This window comes from Boleophthalmus pectinirostris, unplaced genomic scaffold (genome assembly GCF_026225935.1).
Source record: "Boleophthalmus pectinirostris isolate CB_2022bp ecotype Guang Dong unplaced genomic scaffold, ASM2622593v1 HiC_scaffold_3, whole genome shotgun sequence".
NCBI classification, from domain to species: Eukaryota; Metazoa; Chordata; class Actinopteri; order Gobiiformes; family Gobiidae; genus Boleophthalmus; species Boleophthalmus pectinirostris.
In genome coordinates, this window is record NW_026571299.1 from 38,672,737 (window position 1) to 38,696,738 (window position 24,002).

The 24,002-nt window shown below is 39.5% G+C and overlaps 1 protein-coding gene across 1 annotated transcript in view; it reads left to right on the top strand.

Annotated features, from left to right (window-relative positions):
- Positions 1 to 755: 755 nt before the first annotated feature.
- The window catches only part of dag1 (dystroglycan 1), a 41,823-nt gene continuing 18,576 nt past the window's right edge, over positions 756 to 24,002 (top strand). The window contains exons 1-2 of the mRNA XM_055160829.1: positions 756 to 1,230; positions 23,002 to 23,721. Coding sequence (XP_055016804.1) covers positions 23,326 to 23,721 — 396 coding nt within the window. The 5' untranslated portion in view covers positions 756 to 1,230; positions 23,002 to 23,325. The remainder of the gene's footprint in view (positions 1,231 to 23,001; positions 23,722 to 24,002) is intronic.

The following is a 24,002-nucleotide window of genomic DNA, read 5'->3' on the forward strand; positions in this document are numbered from 1 at the left end:
TTAGATCTAGTTTAGATCTGGTTTTAGTCCTGGTTTAATCTGGTTTAGACCTGGTTTTAGATCTAGTTTAGATCTGGTTTTAGTCCTGGTTTAGTCCTGGTTTAAATCTAGTTTAGACCTGGTTTTAGTCCTGGTTTAGTCCTGGTTTAGATCTAGTTTAGATCTGGTTTTAGTCCTGGTTTAGACCTGGTCTTAGTCCTGGTTTAGTCCTGGTTTAGATCTAGTTTAGACCTGGTCTTAGTCCTGGTTTAGATCTAGTTTAGACCTGGTCTTAGTCCTGGTTTAGATCTAGTTTAGATCTGGTTTTAGTCCTGGTTTAGACCTGGTTTAATTTCCAGCAATGTGTAGAATTATCAAAAAAAAAAAAAAAAAAAAGTAAAAAAAAAGTAAATAAAAATAAAAATAATGTGAAAACAGGAAAATACTGCCGTGTTATCCACTTATTTTAACAAAGTAACTGTAATCCAATTACCACTCACTGAAACAGTAACTGTAACCGATTACAGTTACTCATAATTTGTACTCTGATTACTCCGGTACATGTAATCTATTACTCCCCAACACTGTGAATACGTTGAAGTAAGTAGCCCGAGAAGACATCAGGGGAGGACACTACTAAAGCTACAAATATAGTGAATGAAAAGGAAGGGTTTGGAAAAAAAAAAAAAAAAAAAACGGGGGGCTGGCTGTTACTTCGGGGGGTGGAGTATTCCGGCCGACCCCTCCTATCCCTCTCTTTCCACTCCTCCGGGTGGAAATTCATCCTTCAGGCTCAGTGGCGGACATTAGAGAAGAGGACCGCTGGAGTATACGGACGTGTGCTTTGTTTAGTTGGAGTCTACATTAGTCTGTCTGTTGGGAAGGCGAACAAGCTGTGCCCTTTCAAAGCGACTTGGCGAACGGCTGGAAGTGGGCGCACTCGTGGCGTCTCCGCTGTCCTGCTCCACTCCTGACAACCCCGCTATGCTGAGTTCACTGCTGGCTGTACCGCTACACAGAATGCGGCTGTGACTACTTACCAGCTAACTTTGGAGCACCGAAAGACAGCCTGTCGCCAGCCAAGGGGCAATACAGGAGATTTGACACCGCGCAGAGAACCTATATTTGTCCGCGGTGCAAAAGGGAACGAGAATCTCCCCGCTGTCGCCACCTCCGCCACCAGTTTCCTTTACGAGAGAAGAGGATTTTAGCCTGACGAGAAGGGATATAGCGGACAACTGGAGATTAACGGTCAGTATAGTCTTTAATTAACCTTATTTGTTGATGTCTGGCGAGCGTGGTGCATTTGCTTGCCACGGGTGTTAAACGTCCCTCTTCGGTGCGTGGAAAGTGCTTCGCGCGCGGGGACATTTCACAATATAAACGACAAACGGAAGCAGCGTTTGTATATTGGAATACGCGTTTAGATCTTTTTGTTTTTTAGACTAGCATGGACTGGGGTGCTTGATGGCCCGATACATCCGGGGTTGTTTTGCGGGGCTTCTGGAGGTAATACCTACGCTGTGATTTGCAGTAGCAGCGTTGGAAAAGGTAGCTGTGGTCGAGGATATTTTTAGGCTCTGGCTGCGTTATTAGCTGGCTCGCTGGGCTACTTATCCCAGCCACTGCCTTCTCTGTAGACTGTCTGTCCTGCTCGATCGTGCCCCAGAGCTAACACATCTTGGATTCACCCAGTTCTTGTCCTCTCCTGTGCCGCGGCTGTCCTGTCCTTCTCCCGGTGCCACACAGCGCCTCACATTCGTCGAAGCCCCACAAGGCTCATTCCTCTGGCTTCAAAACGAAACAGGTGCATTTTAAAGCCAAGCCAGGGCAGGCTGAGCTCCAGGAAGCCTCAGTGAGAATGTCCCCTGTAATAACCAGCTTACAGACTATATTTCATAGCTCCAAGGAGTATTTTAAGCATCAAGTGAAACTCTTTAAATTGATAGAAAATGCCTCCAAGTGAACTCGAATTTGGAGGTCAGTCCCTCAAATCAGTTTAGCTACTTTTGTCTCTAGATTGAACACAACTTTAATTCCATGCACCCCTAGAAGCTGTAAGCCCTCTACACTCCATCACTTTCTCTTCTGCCTTGTGTGTGGGTGATTGGAACAGCCAGCCTAAATAAGGTTAACCTCTTTAGAGGTGAAGAGCGTACCAGGGATGTTTTTGCCCAGCTCCTCTTGATTCCTCTCACGTCTGCTTTGCCATGGAGACGTTTGACAGCCTGCCGTGGTCTGGGTATGTCTCCTTTGACCGAGGGACAAGACAAAAAATGAGTAACTGATGAGTGAGAGAGATGACAGGGGAAATTATGTCCTCCAATTCTGGGTGTATGGCTCTAATTAGTGCCAGCTATTTTAGTAACAGGGTTGTTGTTTGTTTGGAAGAGTTAAGAATAGTCTTTTGCTTTTTAGTTTTTTAATACCTAAATTTAAAATCACTATTGCCTTATACCATAGCCAACACTTGCCCACAAAAGCTCTGTTTTTGTGCACTATTGAGAGTTGCAATCTGACCTTTTGAAGTCCTCATATCTATTCAGTCCATGCTCAACTATTTCCTGCAAATGACTTCTTTGGCCTACATGCAGGCTTACAAGAAATCAGAGATTGTGAAGTTACAAAGCTTTTCAAATAACATTCCTTATAGTTTTGTCTGTTATATTTGTTACATGCTCAGCGTCGGCCTCCCATATAGCTCAAACAAATTAAGGACTCAGCTGTTAAGTAATTGGTAATTTGGAGGTTTTTGAGTGCTCCCATGGGTGCCATTCTTCTATGTCTACAGCTGATAGGAGACTTAGAAGGCCATCCATTTCTATAGGACCTCCAGTGGATTTAGACCAATAGCATCTCAGCACTCCATAGCTGACTCTATTCTTTTGTATTGAACTCTGCTCTGTAGTGTCATCGGTGATGTAAATGCAGACATCCTGCAGTTGACCACAATGGCTTTGAGTGTGGGTTATGTGTGCAAAAGCCTCATGTCGATAATGTACTCTGTAGACACGACCTCTGTACAGAACATGTTTTCTTTCACTTAAAGCTGCAGAGACATTTGTGTGTATGCTTTTGAACCATACTGTCAGTTTCTTTGCACATAAGTTTGATCTGTCACCACAGCATGTACGCACAAATGTGTACACATAGGGGGGTGAATATGTGTGAGTTCTTCTAACAGTCTGACTAGTGTTATGTATGCTGTGACTGTAGAAGGGCTCAAGGGAAATGTATGAAAATTACAGTAGCTTCAGTCCTCTCCATGACTCCGGCTGATCACAGGTTGTCAGAATTTACCCAAAAGAGATTTAGTTCTGAATAAGAACCTCTCATGTCAGCCACAGTAAGTAAAGCTGTCTTGTCTTTTTGTTGTGGAGACATATCTGAATTATGTGTTTGCGTATTGGTCTGGACGTGCAGCACTTTATCAACCTTCACTGTGGTTAGACAGTTGAAATAACATAGAGGTGAGAGATGCATTGTGCAACTGGCTCCGTCCTGCAGAGACTGTAAAAATAGCAGGCTGAAGGGTTTGCTCCTTTTAATCATGACAATTATTGAGATAATCGACGGACAGTTTATCATGATCAAACAGTCGTTTTCTGGATGTGCCTAGAGAAAAGTGTTATGACTTATACGGGGCAGTAATTGCATCGAAGGACAGGAAGCACATATTTAGTGACAAAAAAAAGATTTTGTCTATAAATATGTTTTATCAAGATGTCTTCAAGTGGCATCACTTTAACTTGGTCTGGGTCTAATTCAGTAAAAAACGAATTCACAGGCCATTTGCAATTTCAACAACTAATGGGCTATGATTAATCCATTACAAAAATAATGATTAGTTTGCAGCCCTAGTGGTGACATCTTGACTGAAACAAAAAATAACTGAAAAAGCCACAAGCGTATTCAAAGATCAGCACTTTAGTTCAACAAGACTACAGGTCTACCGTAGTTTGTCATATTTACCTCAGATAATCATTAGGGGTTATGTTGCATGCCCGTGTCTTTCCCTTTTCTTCCAGACCCTTTTGATCATACAGGTGTTCTCTGTGTAAAATGATAAGGTTCTGTTTATACTCCTATGATATATAGAAGTAAACCAGTCTGTATGGCTGCTGCTTGTGTACTTGTTTTGCCAGCAGTAACATCTGTTTGTTTATTTATGCATCAAAAGAGTCAACAGTGCATTTCTCCTAAGAAGACACTTCAGGTTTTTAGCAGAAAAGGGCTGCCTCCATGTGTAAGTGTGTTAAATGAGTATGGAAGGGAAGTTACATTCAGCTATTCAAGGTGACTGTCAACTTTATCAAGACGTTATTGAACTCTTTTCTTGTGCTAAGTAAATTCTGGCCTAGGTGTAGATATTTACCCCAACAACCACGGATGTTCAAGCCATACTAAATCAAATATATTGTTGAATCATATAAGGTTGACATTGGTGTCACAGTTTAAGACACTGGCAGCCCTCGTGTCTTGAATGACCACATAAAAAAATAAATAAAATCACTTTATAACATACGCAGGAAGCCAGTCACTTTCTTTTTGTCATTTTCATTGTATTTGCATTTTGGAATCCATCTTGACCCACTAATTTGAATCCACTGATGAATCGAATGGATCAGACCGATGACATGGCAGCATTGTGGTCTGGGGGTGGAAGCCAAAGACGAATCGCCCAACAAACCAAAACAAACAACACAATCTGGCTTGGTTAGGGAGCACAATGCATCAAAACAGCCCTTATGCTGCCTTGCCTTCACAAACTTTTAAATGATGACTGAAAAGTGTTTTTAGAAGGCTTTGGAGTGGTGTAAAGTGTGTACATGTTGTAGTAAGCCTACGTTATCACAGCAGGAGATGAGACTTGGATCCTGAGGCGCTCACTCACTCCCCGCCCCTCCCTTAGTGTGTGTGCTGCTAAAACAGGCCATACTCCATGTTTCCCTGCCTACATTTGGCTATTTTGCCCCACTGACTCACACACGATGATGGCCAAAGCATCATTTGCCAGTCGGAATACATGAAAAAAATCATATATAATTATATATTATCTTTTTTTAGTTTCGTATGTGTTAAGCCATTTTGAAGTAATACTTATAAAAGTGAAAGGTAATGTTCATTTTGAGCCTTACCTTGAAGTCTGCTCAGATGTAAATCCAAGATGTGCCATGGAAAGAGTCATGTTAGAATTAGAAAGCATCATTTGAGATTGGAGAAATTACTGTGTGTAACAAAAGACCTCATCTTCTTAGATGTGCATGTATTTTTAAAGAATATTAATCCATGATGTGGCTAGTGGCTGTAACATTAAGAGGACTGACATTCAAAGTGCACTTTCAGCAGTTTGCCTTTAATGGTGTTTCCGCAGCTGTCACCTCTATTAGTCGAGTGTTTGGTTTGCCGTCATGGCGAATAAAAATGTACAAGACTCTGTTAACAAGACAAAACTACCGCCCAAATTTAAGATCGCACACAGATGCACTGCTTTAAAACCAAGTGTGGTTGAAGAGTCACAATGAAAAACCATCCAAAGTTGGAAATTATTTAGTGGAGTGACTCTTCAGTTGCCAGCAACAATAACAGGTTAAACTCGCTCGGCAAAGCACATCTGGCCAAATGTTACAGACAAGTGTGAAGTTCAAGTGAATAGTGGATGTATTCTGAGGATCATTATAGCACCCAGTCATAGGAAGAAGCCTCCCTTTTAGGCCCATGAAATCTATCTGCCAGTATTATATATCCCTGACACGATAATTACTATATCGGCTTATTGTTCTAAATATGATGGATGGAACAATAATTTTACTTTTTCTTAGTACTAATGGGAAACGTTTTGTTATTTTTCTGTTCTATGATGAGATTTGAGCTGCAGAAGATTGAATTATGACCTTCTCTTCTCATTGTACACATAGAGTAGCTACTAAGTTTATTTATTTATTGTATTATTATTTATTGTACATTTATAATATGTTTGGAGGATAATTTTGCTTTATGGTTTGGTTTCAATATTATCGTTTATTGTCTATATTTAGTTCAACAGTATATAGGACTTTAAAATGTGTTATCGTGACACTCCTAATATTATAGTAAATATTCTTCATTATTTTGAGTTATTCATTTGAATCTCTTTGAATATCCTATTTTTCTTAATCCACAATACACAGACAATGAAGTAAAACGATCATCTATTAAATAATGCAATAGATAAGTAAATGCTTTAAAACTGAGCAGGCTAGAGTGGGAAAACATTGCTGCCATGTTTTTATAGCTCTGTGCATTGCTCCGAGTGGCAGTTGGTGGTATAATTGCGGCTGACATAGCTGTGTATGACTGCACAGGGAGATGGCGCAGTGAGCCGGTAGCACCATTATGAGCGATCAGTGGAGCTAACTGCCCAGGCCTGTATGTCACTGATACTGAGCATGTTTTAGTGCCAGCCTCAAGAGAACCAATTGTGAGTCTCGGAGCGTACTTTGCACACAGGGCTTTAGGTAACAAAAATTCATCTTTGTTTACAGGCAGTTTGCTATTACGGTTATACCCCATTTACTTGTGTTTTTAAATAAAGATTTGAAGACCAACATTAGTGACAAAAACTTTCTTGCCTTAAAGGTGCATTGTGCAACTTGTCTCCATGGAGATGTTATTGCTTTGCCTGGAATGTTCCATGGTACGACATTAAGCATATCCATCTAGCATTTATTCATTACTGGTGTTTCTGTGTAGTAATTTCTTCTGTGAATAAGGGTGACTCTCCACAGATCTGAATTGTAATATAGCGTATATAGTGCTTGTCTTTCTCGTAATAGATATGTTTAATCTATACTGTGGAATAGGGATGGGCATTCGATGAAATTTTCTTAATCGATCGTCGGAAGAATTAACGATCGATTATCGATTAATCATTAATGTTTTTATATTAACATGATCATAATTATTATTACTATCTGCACTACTAATCTGCATAAATAAATTGAACTTTACGACATATAAACCCTAACGACTCTAGAGCCACATCAATCCGTTTGACATTATAATGTGTTTAATTCAGTTTTGCGCAACTCTCACAGAAACAAAACTTAAAACTGCATCGCTAATTTGCATAAAGTAAGCAAAGATAAAACTACAGCTCTTGTGTTGCTGATGTGGTTCAACTTCTGTCGGATTAAAAGACATGACTCAGTGGAATACAGGTTGGTGTGACCAGATTTGCGTTTGTCAAGACCAGGACAGCGTACGGGGGGAGGGAGGTGGGGACTCGTCATCGACATTGAACGAGTCTCACCTGGTAAAACTTTTTCCCACTGGACACTGAAACATATGTGCTGCTTTATACACTGTGCACATGAACTCACACTTGTCCCGAACGCAACGGAAAGCGTGAAATTTCTTGTGCAAGTCATCGTTAAATACACATTTGTGCTTCGGTACGTTGCAGACTGACCCACTGTTTGTGTCTCGCTCCTTCTGATGCAGAGACACATGTACACACCTGTTTGTTCACGCTACGCACAGCAACCTACATTCGGTTTGTCGATTAAAATTAACGTAATCGATGAAATTCTTAATGATGATTAATCGATTAATCATGCCCATCCTTACTGTGGAACATTATAGACAAAGCAATAATATTTCCATTGAGACGGAACCTCTACTAGGACGTTACGTAGTAGAGGTATAACGATATCCAAATCTCACGATACGATATTGTCACGGTATGATATTTATTGCGATATCGTGGGAAAGCTGAGGATATGGTGGGGAGGCTCACAATTAGGGATGTAACAATATCCAAATCTCTCAGTACGATGTTTTCGCGATATACATTTCATGGTATATTTAGTCTGATATTTTGTGGAGGCCAACAGAACTGCGAATATGCTACTTTTGCCTCTTAAAATGCCTTGACAAGACTTAATTCAAACAACTAAGACTTAAAAGTGCTTAAAACTGTTATTTTTTTCTTGGAGTCTGCACTGAAACGGAGCAAAGGATCATGGTCTATGTAGTTTCCTCTGTTTTTTTTAGCTGTTGCTGCACCATAACTCTTAATTTAAGCAAAGGGACTTGTGATTTGATATAATGTAATGGTCCACTATATTATTGTGAAAACTTTGACGATACGATATCACAGTCTTTCAGTTATTGTTACACCCCTATAACGTAGTGGACCTTTGAAGAACATTTCGCTAGATGATTTTTTAAAATTTAGTTTTCAGACAGTGATCAGTTTTCAGAAAGTGACAGTGGTCCATAATAAATGTAGGTCTAGTCCTGAATGGTGCACCATGACTAGTAATCTGGCCACCTCACAGAAGAAGTAAATAATGACAAAGTTTAAACATATTTATCTCCTTAGTGTCTGCAAGGTCCAAAGAAGAAGATATCAGCAGTCCGAGCGTGTGCAAGTATTTCACACTGAAGAGAAAAAGTGGTGGCACTGCAGTAATTAGTTCTGGGGCATTAACTGCTTATCAGTGGACAGTTTTATTAGCCCCCTTGTTTTGCCTGGTTAGCCTTCTGAACATAGAGCCAAAATGGTGCTTCGAGTTGCCTGGTCAACCATAAAAGAATTCCAGAGCCACGCCAACAGTCTTATTGCTTTGAGAGGACCTAATTGGGATTTGATTTCAATGGCACCACAGTAGCCACATGCAGTGAAATTTAAACACATTACATTGCGTTGTCATTAAGCGGAGGCTGTATAATCCCAAAGATCATTTGTGAGTGTCCCTATAAAATGTGAAATTGAAGACTTAATCGCAACCCTGTTTTGCCAGGGCTTTTGCACTTTACAACTGTTTGGTTTGTAAAGGATTATCCAGTATCTGTGTCATATGTTCTATGATTCAAAGGATAGTAAAGTTCTGTCCAAACCACGGAGCTGACAAAAAACACACTAAATAAGCACTTTCTGTTCAGAATCATGCTTTCATGACATTGTTTTTTTCAGGCAATGGAAACAGGCCTACATTTCGGCACATGTTGCTTGGTCATCCATGAAGGAATTTCGACTCTAGCACAACAGCCAAAACAACCACAGAATGTCAAAGCATAGTGGTGCAGTCACCATGGAGACTCCTTTTGAATGGGGGTGTTAGTCAGGGGCCCTTTAGAAGCATGAAGTGGTGCTTCCTGACTCAGATAAAACCACAAGACACTTGCACTAGATTTAATATTATTCCACTTTACTTAAGGCATATGGGTTGACAATGTCTTTGATAGTGAGTTGCTTTAAAATTGAGATGCTTAGCACTTGTTTTGGCATGTGGACCAAACACTGAGACACATTTCAAGAAAGCAACTGTGATTCGTCATGTGGTGTTACTGCTTTAGAGAATATTTGTATGCCTTGTAATTAATAATTAACTTCACAAGCGCATTGCAGAGCAGCTCAAAGAGCTGGAAGACTCTCAAGTGGAGAAAAAAATGACACTTCTGAGAGAGACTTTAAAAAAAAAATGTGATTTTTCAAATGATTGTCACAGTTTACAAAATGGGCTTTCCTTTCAGTTTGTGTGCTGTGTTGACTCAGGCTAACGGGTTGCCCCGTCCACCTGGCCCGGGGCTTTTTCAAACATTGGTTGTAAGACAAATACAGCAGGCACAGGAAATGAGACAGAGAGAAGTTGACATGTTAAATGTAACAGCCAAACAGCAGCAGACCCACTTCACACCACTGCCCGTATGTTTTCTAATGCGTGCGTGTGCGTGTGTGTGTGTGAGGTTTGAGACATGACATTGTTCGTGATGGGGTCGAACACACAGCCCCTTAGACACACAAAGCAGGCTGTGTACTCAGTGTAAACAATCGCACATACACTATAGTTTGACACAAATACGAGTGAGGGTTTCATGTTGCACACAGCGAGCGTGTCAAAACTTGGAATGTTGGTTTGTCAACAGTGACATATCCTAGGGTGGCACACAATAGCCAGAAATAGTTAAACATTAGTTAGACATGAATTTGTTTTAACAGCACTTGACTAGAGTGAAAGCTATTTTTGGAGTGTCCTTGAAATTGATTTCTAAAAATAAATAATGGAGATTTGGTCAGTCAGAGAACCCCTCTTATTCTAGGTGACTTAAACAAGGCCATGGTTCAACTATGATTCAGTAATCTAAAAATAATTTCCAAGCACTTCTTTAAACAGACTATACCTGGAAGTAAACACTCAAATGTATCACAGGGCATAAATAAAAATTTTCTAGTACCATTTGAATTTGTTCAACGGATGAGGATGTCATGAGTCATGCATTCGTCTAGTTACGCACCCTCCCATTTACTCCTCTATTCTGCACCCACCCAACCATCCACACACCATCGAGCTGTTTTTTCACCCCGCCCATTCATCCGTCAATCTCCCCTTTTATGATGGGCAGTCATTCAAAGGGACAAGAGCTGTCGTCTGCCAATGCCTGTTGATGATTCACATCCCCATGACGACGTGCCTTTGAAATGTAGTGCAGTTCATGAGCATATTTGTATGAAGATTGGTCATTTTGTGCGCGTGTGTGTGTTTGCGTATATACGGCATAGAAAGAGGATGGAGGGGGATTTCAGGGACTGACAGGGGTGGTAGTAATGGGATGGTCTTGATTGATTGGTCTTGGTGGCTGCGGAAAAACTCTGAGATGAGGAGGAATGGGGAGCTAGGTGAGAGAGAAACCAGGTTAATGGAAAGTGAGAAAGCATAAGAGTCGAGTGGCGGCGGCAGTGAAATATAACCTTCCTCGGTGTCCTTCACGTACCCATATTTGGCTTTATTTGCTCAGGCTTGGGCTGTTTACATTTAGTACTGTTCATGAATTTCTTATTTGACTTCTGATTCCAAATGTGTTTGTCTGTGATTCTGTGATTGGTCGGTGGTCACAATTTGCATCCAAACATTTTAGAACTTGTGAACAAAGGACAATAAGGAGCGCTTCATGGACTTCTGAGCTGCAATGAAAAGCAGTAAAAATAGTAAAAGAGGTGCTCTTTGGTAAAGGGACCATCAATGAACAAAAATACAAAAAAAGCAAGGCACTATAAATTTAAAATGTTTTTGAATAAGGCATGTCTTCATAGAACTGAGAACACATTTGAGCCTTTGTCCTCCTGATGAAGGCCAGTAGACAGAAGCATTTTAAATTTATGAGAACATGTCTTGGCTTTTTGTATTTTTGTACCTTTTAGAATTTGACCATATACCTTTTTTGTTTTTTTCCTATGAAAGCTCAGACATATCTGGGTATTCTTGGTTTAAAACCATTGAAAAAAATGTTCTGCTAATGATTAACCCTTCAGAAATCAGCTTTGAAGTTGTCTTGTAGGACTTCATATTGCCTCTTGGCTACAGAGGTCTAAAGGGGATACAGAGAGAGCTAAGAAACAAATAACAGGACATGTGCAAGCCAAAGGCACTCTTCTATCATCTGCACTATATTTAAGTGTTGTGCCGTCAGTTGGATTTGCTGCTCGGCTCAGACTGCTCTTGAAGTCCACCTCAAAACAGGTGTTCAACTTCTACAACCTTTGGCCTTTTAATCAGCAGCGATCCACTGGAATGACATGAATTCTGTTTAGCTGTAGTCTGTAAATGTTATACTGCATTTACACAGCCAAGAAAAATACTGTTATTGTTTGGCATAATCAGATTTTACAGCCTATTCAAGTCATTACTGTTTTAAATTATCCAATCAAATCAGAAGGAAATTGGTGACTGTAATTTTCCCATAGACGACTGAAATGCGGCTTGTGCGTTCTGCTTGTTTATATACAGAAGGGAGAGACAGAAAGGGCAAGTTCCTTCCCAAAAAATCTTCCCCCCGATTCGTTGTTATTCTGCAAAGCTAGCAGGGTCGCTATAGCACAGCCACTATGTTCATTGTTTGCTGGCCGCTATCACAAAATACAGGGCTGCACTTTAAGAGACTGTCACCCACTTACCCAAGAGAGAGAACTGGGAGGGAGGAGAGGCTGAGAGAGCCATCAGGGCGGACAGAGCTGAAAGTAGGGGCGAGCGAGCTGTGAGGCAGTGAGTTGGTGTCCGCCTATGGTCCCTCAGAAGGAGATGGAGCTATTGTGGGACGTAAACTGCATGTGTGTCTAACTTTGAATGAGGACCTTCATGTCTGTGTCTAGGTAATTACATTGGTCTGTATACTGTAATAAATGCATACTTAATCTTTATTGATGTGAATGTTTTCAACTGTGACCATTATAAACTAAACTGAGCTGATGAGGAAAGATATCAAAACACTTACCATGCTACTTGTAATTCCTGTCCAGGCAAAGGTTACGATGTCCAGCGTCAAGCACTCTTTAAATAGCATTTGTTTACCATTAGGAGTACAGAATGAAACAGTCTTTAAGTGTGCCCAACTCTTTACCCTGGACCCCAAGCTGTTTCTATTTATCAGCTCCCAGTTTCACCATTGACAGCCCAATATAGACCGACAGGCCTCCACTGTCTTTACAAAGTGCGAACTCGGCATTAAGGTCTCTTCTGTACTCCCGGCCCTGTTTTCCAATTCTTCTGCAGAGCATGTAGGCAGCAGGTATTCACTCACAGGTTTCAACCTTTCAGTCACCCAGCTACTCTTTTAATCCACTGACTCTGCTCACTACAAGCTGTCAGTGCATTTGTTCAAATGAACGATATCATCTACTTTAGTATGAAGTATGCAATTCTCTGTTCTTTTTAGATTTTAATTTGCTGTTCTGTTTAATAGCTTTATTATAATCATTATACATGATATTCTAATTTTGCATATCTCAGACAATTATGCCTGTCTTCATTTCTGTATGTATTCATACATAAAAAAACAAAATCCTTTCTAATCCCAGGATGTCATTTTCATTATCAGGAAAATTGGGAAGCCATTTTGGGACACGCACAGGCAAACCCATATTGGGTATCCCTTGTGTTTCCATTTTCTGTAATTTAGAAAATATTCGACTTTGATTTCTCTTGACATTTACCAAAATCTATTTACAGCAGAACAAAGTACCACTCTGTGCTGAGGTGGGTAAAATAATCTTGTGATAAATCAGAATAAGGACACAGTTTAAAGTATTGCCGGCGCCTAGCTGGACTGGTCTATTTAACTGTGATAAATTTAGCAGATGGGGGACGTCCTTAGTCACAGCACCTTTAAAACCCTGCCAGCGAGCTAGAGGTCACATTGCTGTGGCTGGAAGGCTATCAGCTATGGCCTGCTATTATCATAGCTAGATAAAGAATGTGTCTCACAGAGGAGACGTCTGCGGTGACCATGGGGCAACTTGGAGGTGGTGAAAAAAGTGAGGGGGGGCAAACAAAATAAGATATCCTGCTACATATGCATTAGCAAATATTCAAAAGCTTTTGTTTACACTTTATTCACTACTTCAGGTTAGTTGCCATATTTTATGATTGTATGCAAGCGTAATGTATCGTGTACACAAATGTCAACAGAACATTCAGAGATCAAACCAATTCAGGCTTCAGATTCCAAATTAGGACATTTTTAATTGTTAAATGCTATTTATATATAGTGTTAAATTCCAAACCCCGTGAATACACTAAACACTGACTGCACCCTTATAAAAATATAATGCCGTCTTGGTCTACAGATATAATCAGACTCATGTGGCTAACTCAGTTTTACTTAGTTGAGTGTATCCATTTAAGTATTTACAGTAACTGCTTACCAACCCACATCTGTAAGAGCAGTCCAGTACCAGACAGTAACAGGCTGTCAGTCATATCAGTCAATGAAGCTATCGTTGTTAAAGAGAAGAGAATCTCTGTGTCAGCAGCTCACTAGTTCTTTTTAAGTCTTGTCACGGAACATTGGTCAGATTTCTACTGACGATGTAGTTATTTGTGTAGTTAAAGTTTTACTGCATATTTCTGTGTGGTTGGCTGTTTCTTTCTGTTCCTTTTTAGCCTGCTGACTGGTGGATTTTGCATCCAGGATGTCTATAAACCTGGTGACCAGATAGGACAGGCGCAGATGAAAATTGATGACCTGCACCACCTGGGGAATGGAAGGAGATGGCTATCATTGCTGGCTCATCAGCGGAGAGACACATCCACAGAATGTACACACCAAACTTAAACTTTTTGTATACAGCAGGTTCATATTCCGGCAAATATAGCAGAAAAAAATAACTTTATGTCAAATCCAGGTGTTGCGTATTTGTGTAGATCTTTTCAGGTCACTGCAGTATACCCACATGAACCATAGAGTATTATCAGGGCAGCACCTACAATATGGCTGCGTCTGATTAGTCAGGCTTATCTGAAATGCCCAGTTGTATACAGCGTGCATGGTGCAGGTAAACGGAACTCGCAAAGGCCAGCAGGGAAGTAAGTCTGCAGCGAAAGCACCCGAAGGCTTTTGGCATAATTTCTGATTATTTAGGAGGAAATACATTCACAACTGTGTAAAGTATGTATGACTGTTGAAGCTCTGTGCTTAAACTGAACTTTTGACTTTTTTTTTCAAAAGTGTACTCTTTCAGATGGTGTAAACATCTTGAGAGATTTACAAAATTAAAAATGTATGCAGCATCGTAACATTAAGCTTCTTCACTTTACAGTTAGGTTTTTGCAACCCGTGATTGGGAATCTCAAAATAATCATGATTTTTAGGATCACAATAATTGTAAGAACCAACTATTCTATTATAATCTCCCCTAACCCTAAAGTACAAGACATTTTGTACTGGCAGGAAGCAAGTAATGAAGTGCAAAATCTCTAATGCTTTAAAAGGCTTAATTTGCGATGAATCTTATTATGAAGGCTAACCTATTTAGACTTTACAGTAAATTCTTTCACCATCAGCAAACTGTACATAACCCAGTTCTAAATATGGCCCTATGTTTTTTTCTTTAACCTTGTACTGATGGAGAACGCAGTGCACATGAACGCTAACCTATTTACAGTTTACAGTAAATTCTTTCAATATCACTAACTGTAAATAACGCAGCTCTAAATGTATCCACTATTAAGCTATTCACTCCCATAAGAGCTGTCAAAGGCAAAGCGCACAGGGCACCCTCGCAGGGAATAGGATGATACCTGGGGTAAAAAGTTCATGGACTGAAGCATCACCCACGATTAAAGTGCTCAGATTAGCAAGTCTCTGGAGCTCTGGGGAGAAGGGTCGCAAGTTGAAGAGAAATGAGGGCCATGTCTTTGCTGCCTGTATGTTCGTCCGAGCGTATAGAAGGTCATGTGTTGTCATTTTCTTGTCACGCTGGCAACTGTCTCCAGCTGTCTCTCTCACAGACGCACATGACGTGACCACTTGCCCCCAGCTGTCATTGCATCTCAAGCGCTGAGCTGGTGGTCTCTGTGGGACTACATGTATATGCATGGAAAGACATACAATGACAGGAACATACTGCATGAATGGCAAACTTGGAAATTGTATGTGATATAGGTATCATTTTCCTTTTATAGAAAACTTAGCAATAGCAAGGTGAAATGTAATTACTCCAGCTGCCTACACAGTGTTTAACAATAATTGTATTCCCTCTTTCATTCCTTTTGTCTCGGTGTGTTTGGTAATTCTTTCATGTTTCATTTTTGCTGCAGTTGCACTGTTATAATTAGCCTACTGAGACGTGTGAATGCTTTGCCCCTTATGAGCGGTTACCTCACAAATGCATACACACACACACACACAAACACACACACACACTCAAAAGCGTCTTCGCACTCTCCCACAGCATTATAAGCAAGATTGGTGAAAGCGCTGACGCCCCAATGTTTCAAAACACAAGTCTAATCAAAGTGGACACATGTTTGGCTGTGATTGCAAAGGAACTGCAATTCCCATGATTCCACCCAACTGTGATCATTTATATTTTTTCATCATCTTAGATTAAGTACTTCATATTGAAAAACAAAAACAAAACAGTGAGCCTTGTGGGGGACCAAACTTCTGTGTAAATGCTTTACTCTGTTATAAGGCAATTGTGTGACACTATAGGAAACATCAACTCCCATTTTAAGCTATATTTTTGAACCGCTGAATGTTGTGCTACCTCCATCTCTCACTATTGTTTGGTTTATTCTCTCATATCAAGGCTGAAACAACAAAACGGAAGGTTATTTTTCATTGTTTATCTGCCATGTTCACTTGTGGATGGATGATCCATTCTTTATTGAAACAGTATTGTTGTTTATGAAGGGTTCATATTTCGATTACTATCTTGTTTTGGGACATAATAAATGACCGTCTGTACTGAGTGTTGAGGTAACTCTGTCTCCTTTCAGAATAGCAACCATCCCCATCATGGTGTTTTCAGAACACTGGGAGGTCCGGAAAGGCCACCTCACATAATGTTATAGACATGTCTTTACTGTTTTCACTTTGTACAAGTGGACAAAGATAAAACTCAATCCAGCTGATCAAACGTCCTTGGTGTTTGGTGTAGCAATATTTTTTAAGATTAAATACTTCGTCATTCGTATCCAAGGGATAAACCACGGTTGATAAAAAATACATGTGTGATGGGTGTAGGTCTATATGTCTCTTTAACTACAATCTTTTGAATGGTGAGTTTCAATTTCCAATTTATTCTTTGCCTATGCAATTTACTGTGGGCCACCAATGTTTCCAAACATGCTGTTTAGGTTTGATTAAGGACTGACAGCTGCTGCTGTTTTGTAAACAACATTGCTTTGCTTTGATTGAATGAAATGACTCCATAATGGGCAGTTATCTGCAGGTAGTTACCCCGTTAGCCTTACCTGGAGTTTGTCTGCCCTTTGCAAAGTGTTCCTTCTACCTATCTTATAGTCCAGCATAAAAAAAAAAAAAATTCCTACAGAGAACAGTTGCACAGTGATTTAGCAGATTTTCACACCGGATGCCATTACCCATCGCAACTGACCAAACACTTTTTGAAAATATCATCAAATAACTAATATTCAGAGGATAATAAAATAAACATTTTATAATGCTCCTGGAAATTTAGTTTTATAGAGGGGGTTTGATTCCTGCGGTATTGGGGGAAAAAGTTACCTTTTTATGATTTTTTTTTTTTCATAAAAAGACATCTTATGAAACTATTCACAAGAATAATTCAAGGTCTTAGAATTCTTTGAGGTCTTTTGAACAATTTCTATGCAAATTCTTGGTGTTGCACTTTACTCCAAAAATGAATGTCAGGTGTCTGAATTCCACTGTCATTACTCCCACAGCCTGCAGATATTTTATACATATGCATGCACATCTGTGTCTCAAGGTAGTATGAGTGAACATGTGCACATCCCACATGGCTCTGACATTGTGCACGGACTGGATTAGCATGGCTTTCACTGGAGGTACCCTTGAGTCTAGAGAAAGGTGATGTTCTATTTTCTTGTCCCTCTGTGTGTTGTTTCTGCCCCACTCCCTTTAGTTTCCCATAATCCTCAGTGTTTTAAGAGGCAGGTTCACATCTGCTTCCAGCTGTCACATGCATATTTGAACTCCATATATCAAAGTGTGACTGAGGAGTGTCCGGAACTGTCCACTGGGGCTTATTTTTCTCAGCTGTTTGTGTAGGTGTCATACTTTCTCAGTATTTTATGCAGCCACTTCCTTGTAAACGCCTTAAACTCTTTGTAGATTTTAGTTTTTCCTTACATTGCCATTGGTAAAAGAAAATAAGATTGTGTGTGATATCTTTGTAATTAAAACGTAAATAAAATCCAAGAATCTCATGACTTCCAGAACATGTTTGTAGAGGTCAGAACAACAGGGTTATCAGATTTGGTACATTTTTCAGAATTAATTGTCTCCCTAACCCCTATTCTTACCATTCAAATAGGATTTTTGTTTTTGACTGCGGCCCATAATGTAACTATTAGCACTGCTCCAAACTTAACGGGTGGTTGTAGGTATTTTAGGCAGAGCTGTCTTACTATTGGCATGACACACAGACCCTCTTTTCCCCGCCTTATGGTGCCACATATGGCTCATCCTTTTGCCTTAGCAGGATCGCTTAGCAGACAGACACAAGTGAGTGAAGCAATATTCTGACATTTTATTGACTGTTCGGTGTTGTGTTACTCAGTTGGTTTCTTGATGGTAATTAAACTGGCATTTTGTGCGTAATATTTATTTTTTTCTTTCTTATATGGAGCATTATATTGTGTACTATTATAAGAATACCACAGTAGTACATTATGTACACAGTTTACACATGGGTCCGGTCAAGTGGTAACGGAGGGAAACGGGGGCAGATTTTGTACATTCAAATGTCTCTTATTCAGAAACTAGAGGGACTATTGAAATAAGTAAAGTATCAGAATGTAGGAAAGAGTTACACTCCAACAGGGTCAAGTTAAACCTGTGATATTCTTTCAAGTTGTTGACAAAAAATTTAAAAAACTCATGTCGGTAACAGAGGGAATGAAATATGCAGCACTTTTTGGGCAATAAATCCAAACAGTGATAACTAGTGGTTCTCACTTACATATCCTTAACAAACTGGTTTGAATATTTGCTTCATATAGTTTTCTACCATATGGTACAAGGATTAGGTTGAAAAACCTCTTACTTTTTGAGTAATGAGATTTTTTATTAAGAAAGGTCATGGTAACGGAGGGAAAATTGTGCAAGCAAGTAGAAGGTGCATGATTTTACATAATTTGTCGCTTTTTTCTTCCGAATACTTTAGTATTACTTCAAAATGAAAGGAAACTATTTCTCTAAAATATGTCAGTCCTTCCAAGCAAATTTTTATCATTTTAAATACATAAAAAAAAATAAAAAATCATTACCTTCATCAACAGTTCAAAGATCAAATAACACGAGATATGATGAAAAACATCCATTTATTTACATGATTTGCCGGTTTTTGAAATTTGGGAAATAATTTTTGTTCCATGTTTCATACATGGTCTGTTTAAAACATATGGAACTTTAGAACCAAAAATGGTACAGAAAAAAGGTCAACAGTTTCATAAACTAGAGTAAATATGTATCTGTTCAATACATTTTTATATCAGATGCATTAACTTTTTGGCCTTGCTGTTTACTTCTGCTTGACCGGGCCCACATGCCATGCAGATCTTTGTCTTGGTCACATTGTAGTTGTCATTTTTCTTGTTGTTCTCTGCAAAGCATCAGCATCACCTGTCAAGTGAACAAGTTTCCTGTGACTAAATTTAGAAACCACCCCTTTCTCTCTTCTGTTGCTTATAATGCACTTCTAATACAAGATTGCTATTAATATTTAAAGGTGAACAAAGTACTACAGTAAGTGGAGAACTTTTGCTAAGTATTTCTACAGTTTGAAGATGATATCAAAGATGCGTGGGATCCACTGTAGTAGACTCAACTACTAAAATATCATTTTTTTAAGATTTCAAAAGGAGATTTCAAAATACCTTTTATCCAGCGTCTGGGTGATAGGGCAAACATGTAGCTCAATTTTATTCCTCATACTGATTGATCTTGATTTTGTGTTGCTATTATGTCTTCTTTTCAAAACCAAAATACTTTTATGAATTCAAACATGACAGACTATTAACCATTGACCTTTTAACACTGAAAATACTTACATTGTGTCCTCTAAGCCTGAACTCTGCTCCAAACCTCATGCTTTTACTGACAAAAAAGGATATCACTGACCATTATACTCTGAATCTCGATTAAAATACGATTACTTGCCCCGCCCTACTTTAGCCCCATTCTGTTTCTGTATTTAGCACACTACCTTATCCCCTAGCACCTTTTCACCTTTCCTCTCATAACATCCGTTGTCACAGTGCCGGCCTGCTGCATTGCTCACTTCCAGTCTGTTCGGTCATTTACAGAGAATGAAGCGCAGTAAAAACACTGTCCAGCTAACTGTTCTTTTTAAAGATGTCCTCGCAACCTGAATCCACCCCGGCTTAGGGTGTCATGCCTCGAATGTATTTATATCCGTGTTGATACTTTACAACCCCCACAGTATTTTTGAGTTTTGGCTCATTTTCCAAATATATACTAGAAAATATGAGACTGTGTTGTTGATTGGAACAATAGCTGTAATATATTAAAACTCAATCAATGATAAAAACAGTGCAATCAAAGAAACAAATTAGATTCTGAAAAATATGTTTCTTCCCCTCAAATCAGGAGCAAAGATACAAATACTATCTGCAGTGGGTTTAAAATGATGATAAATTATATGTCTATTCATTATCATACAGAAGATCAACAGATATGTTTTTTTTTTTTTTTTTTTTTTTTTCATTTTTTTTCACAATCTTGATTATTTATTTACAACATAAAGCCCCGTTGTATTGTAATCCATTATGTGTAGTCATGTTTTCTGCAATCATAATAAGTAAGTCAATTTATTATTATTTATGTATGCATTTATTTTGGGCAAGTAAAGATTTACATTTATATACAATGGAACATATAACATAAGTGAAATCATAATAGAAATTAAAATAACAACAAAAAAATTTACTATTATCATTACTATTTTGCCCAAAAAGGAGTGGGAAGGAGAAAACTTATTTAATCCCACCCCTACTCTTCATAATCTGACACAATGAGTTTATTTTGCGTTTTTCAGACATTTTGAATTAAACTATATGAACTATTTACAAGTGCAGACAAAGAGTCACTGTTATAGTTTGGTAGTATAACATAAATGTACCAGCAATTTTAAAGTTAAGGATACAGACAATGGTAAGAAACAACAAATACAAGTAATGTAACGGACAGAACAAACCAGCAATGGTAAGAAAACAACAAATATAAACCAGCGCTACAGAGGCAGCATTGTTCTAATATTATGAAAACTCTAAATTACTAACTTTGATCATAATCAGTGTAATTGTGCTCATATATATATATATTTTTTCATTTCATTTCAAGCATGTGTATCAAAAATGTATGTTCATAAATTATAACTGATCATTATTCCTCCTTTGAAAACTCTAAATACTCTTCAACTGCGTCGCTTTGAACTCGCAGCTTATTTTTGTGGTGTTTTAATTTCGCCCCACTTCTAGCCCACAAAAACCAAGTGCATTCAGCATGTGGGAAATTGTCAAGCAGTGAATTCCCATAAGGGCCCATCACCACGTCTCTGCAGTAAAAGATCCTGAAAAGCCTTGACCGAGCGAGTCACTTGGGGCATTGTACAGTGTCTGCTTGTAACAAAGGTGTCACCACAGTTACCATGTTTCAACTGATGCAACCAGCAGATAATACTTGACACAAAATGGTCACTCCACCTGGCCGTAGCGTAAAGAATAATATAGTTGTAGAGATGGTTGCTTTGGGCAATGTGAAATAAATGCTTTACAATAATACTCAAATAGACAGCAACCATGTCTGAAAATGTTTTAGCTGTAGTTTTGTTATGATTTCTGTCAATTTTATGTATTTTCTGAGTTTTCCTTTACATAGACCCTTTGCTAAATGTCCTTCAGTTCTCCTTCTGCATCAAACAGCCTGAATCTGTTTGGAGTTCCCGTTCTAGAGGTAGATGTAATGATCCAAGTTTCCAATCTCATGCAGAGAACCAAGTTGTGTTTTTATAGACCCAACCGTGTGTTGAGATTTTACTGTTTTCTACTTGGAGCTTTTTCCCCTTTGCAGCAGAAATGCTTCAGTGGGTCCTCTCATATCGAAACTCTTTCAATATCGTCACACCTACTGTCACCAAAGGACAGGCTCTGTTTTTGATATGTGACCGACAGCGGGGGGAAAATGGCCTCAATATTCTGTGGAAAAAAAATAAAACATTAGGTATATCTCAGAGTTTAGGGACGGGCTAGAAGTGAGCTCAAACCTGACTAAAAAGCAGATGCAGTGAACAGCAAAAAGTATCCATAAGGGGAGAAGTGAATTGGGAGGGATGTTGCCCTCGGCGCTGCAGTTGAAGGTAGTCAACATGAAAAGGATAAATCTTATCCCTGGCAGCCATCTTGGACTCCTTGGTGTAACTCCAAATGGTGTGAGGAGAAATACAAGAGGAAAAAAGGATCCAACTATCCATCTCCAAAGCTGTAAAAGTTATACTGTAATCTAGGTTTTTTGTTTGCCTTAAAATTACATAGACAGAAAGTTTTTTTTTTTTTTTCTGAAAGTGGAACTTAGTAAGGGTAAGGTTGGAGTAAGCCAACTTTCTGATAGAGAATATGCATTATATAAAAATAAAATAAACAGTATATTGCATTTGCTTTGTACATTCTGAATATACTATGTACTGAGCATAAAAATACAGTTGAAAAGTTGAAAATTGGGCAGTTCAGTACTTTTCATGGTGTGAATTCTTGCAGTCACATTATTTTCTCCACCGGGCATCTGCTGCCAAGCAAAATGGAGACACCATAGGGATCTCTCTCTTGTTTCTTCCTTCTTTCTCTCTCACCCCTTTTTGATGTTCTACGTCCATCTCATTGTCTCTGGCAAAATCCTCAAGGGAAATCATTTGTGACGTGCACACACTTGCACAGAAGGGGATCCACTCTTTCATGAAAGCGCTGTATGAATAACAAACCCAAAGTTCCACCCTCAACACTCACGGCTCTGGACTGAGCAGTGTCTCCTACACTATTCTGTTCCAATGGTGACCCCCCAACACACACACACACACACACACCTACACACACTCAGTTTGACCCCTCGCACAAAGGAAAAGGCATGCATTCATTATGGCTTCCAGGGAGGCTTTCACTGGTTAGTCATTGTTGGCTAATCCAAGGTCCCACCGTATATCACCTTCACTTTGGTCCTACGCCCATCCATCTTAGTCCCTCTTTTCACTATCCTGTCAGTAAATCGCACTCACTCTCTCCCTCTGGTTTTCATTATGTGACATGAAGTTGGGGACTTGCTTACCAATGAGCAATTTCAAATTGACATGGGAAAAACCCTGTGGTCAAAGAGCATTCGACAATGACTTTTATTTGGCCAAATCAGTTAAAGCAGGTTTACAATTGACTTTTTCAGGTCAGACTTTTTGTTGCTTTTATGTCCACTTTTTTCATTTTCAGATAATTCTAACTATGCCCTCTGTATTTTCTCTCTTTACAGATCTGTAAGGTGCACGGCACAATGGGAACCCTAAGCCTCTGAGGGTGGAGCACAAAAGACCAAACGGAATTGGCCATATAAAGCCAACGAGGGACAAAAGAGGAGGAGAAGGTGGGACAGGAGCAGGCGGAACAATTCTAACCCGGCGCCAAGCCAGCAAGCAGGAGAGCTTTTCAACTGAAGAAGGGGTGGAGAAAGAAGAGAGGGGGGAGTGAAAGGAGGGTGTTGTTTTACCTCCCTTGGGTGCATGCACCCTCTCAACACCCCCGCAACGTGGACATCCACTTTTTTATTTGTTAGTGACAGGCTAACAAAAGGAGAAGAATGCGCAATAAAGCAAGTATTGAATGCCTTTGGGCAAAGAGCGGCCTTAGCATGACACTACCCAGGACTAGAGCTTTGATGTTGGGCCTTCTACTGGCTGTGACAGGATGGTTAACCCCAGTGGTGGCAGATGTGCAGATGGATGACATGGTGATAATAGACGCTGGTGGAGAGCAGGGCGCACTAGGCCTGGAGCTGGAGGCTTCCATGCACTCGTCGCTCCTGCAGGGTTTCCACGAAGTAACACACGATGTCAGGACACTAGGACCTGCTGTGGCCCAGCAGAACACAGCTGCACCCACTGCCTTCCCAGATTCCTCAGCGGTAGTCGGGCGGATCTTCAGAATGAAGGTGCCGAACAAGATGGAGGGCGTCTACCTTGGTGATATCGTCAAGGTGGGTTACTGCTTTACTAAAATAAGCATATTGTTGTTGTCGTTATTTTTTTCTTACAACTTGTTTAAAGTAAAAAAAACAAAATTGTTTAATGAAATTTAATGCAAATTAGACAAAAGCAGTTGTCCCTGCCACAACATGTAAGGATGGACCCAGACAACATTTAAGCATTAAAAACGCATGAGAAAAAAGTAAGGTGGCCTCTATAAACATTTAAAAGCTGAGAATACAAGGCAAAATGCATTTAACCTCACACAGCAATATGTCTAAAATGCCCTTTT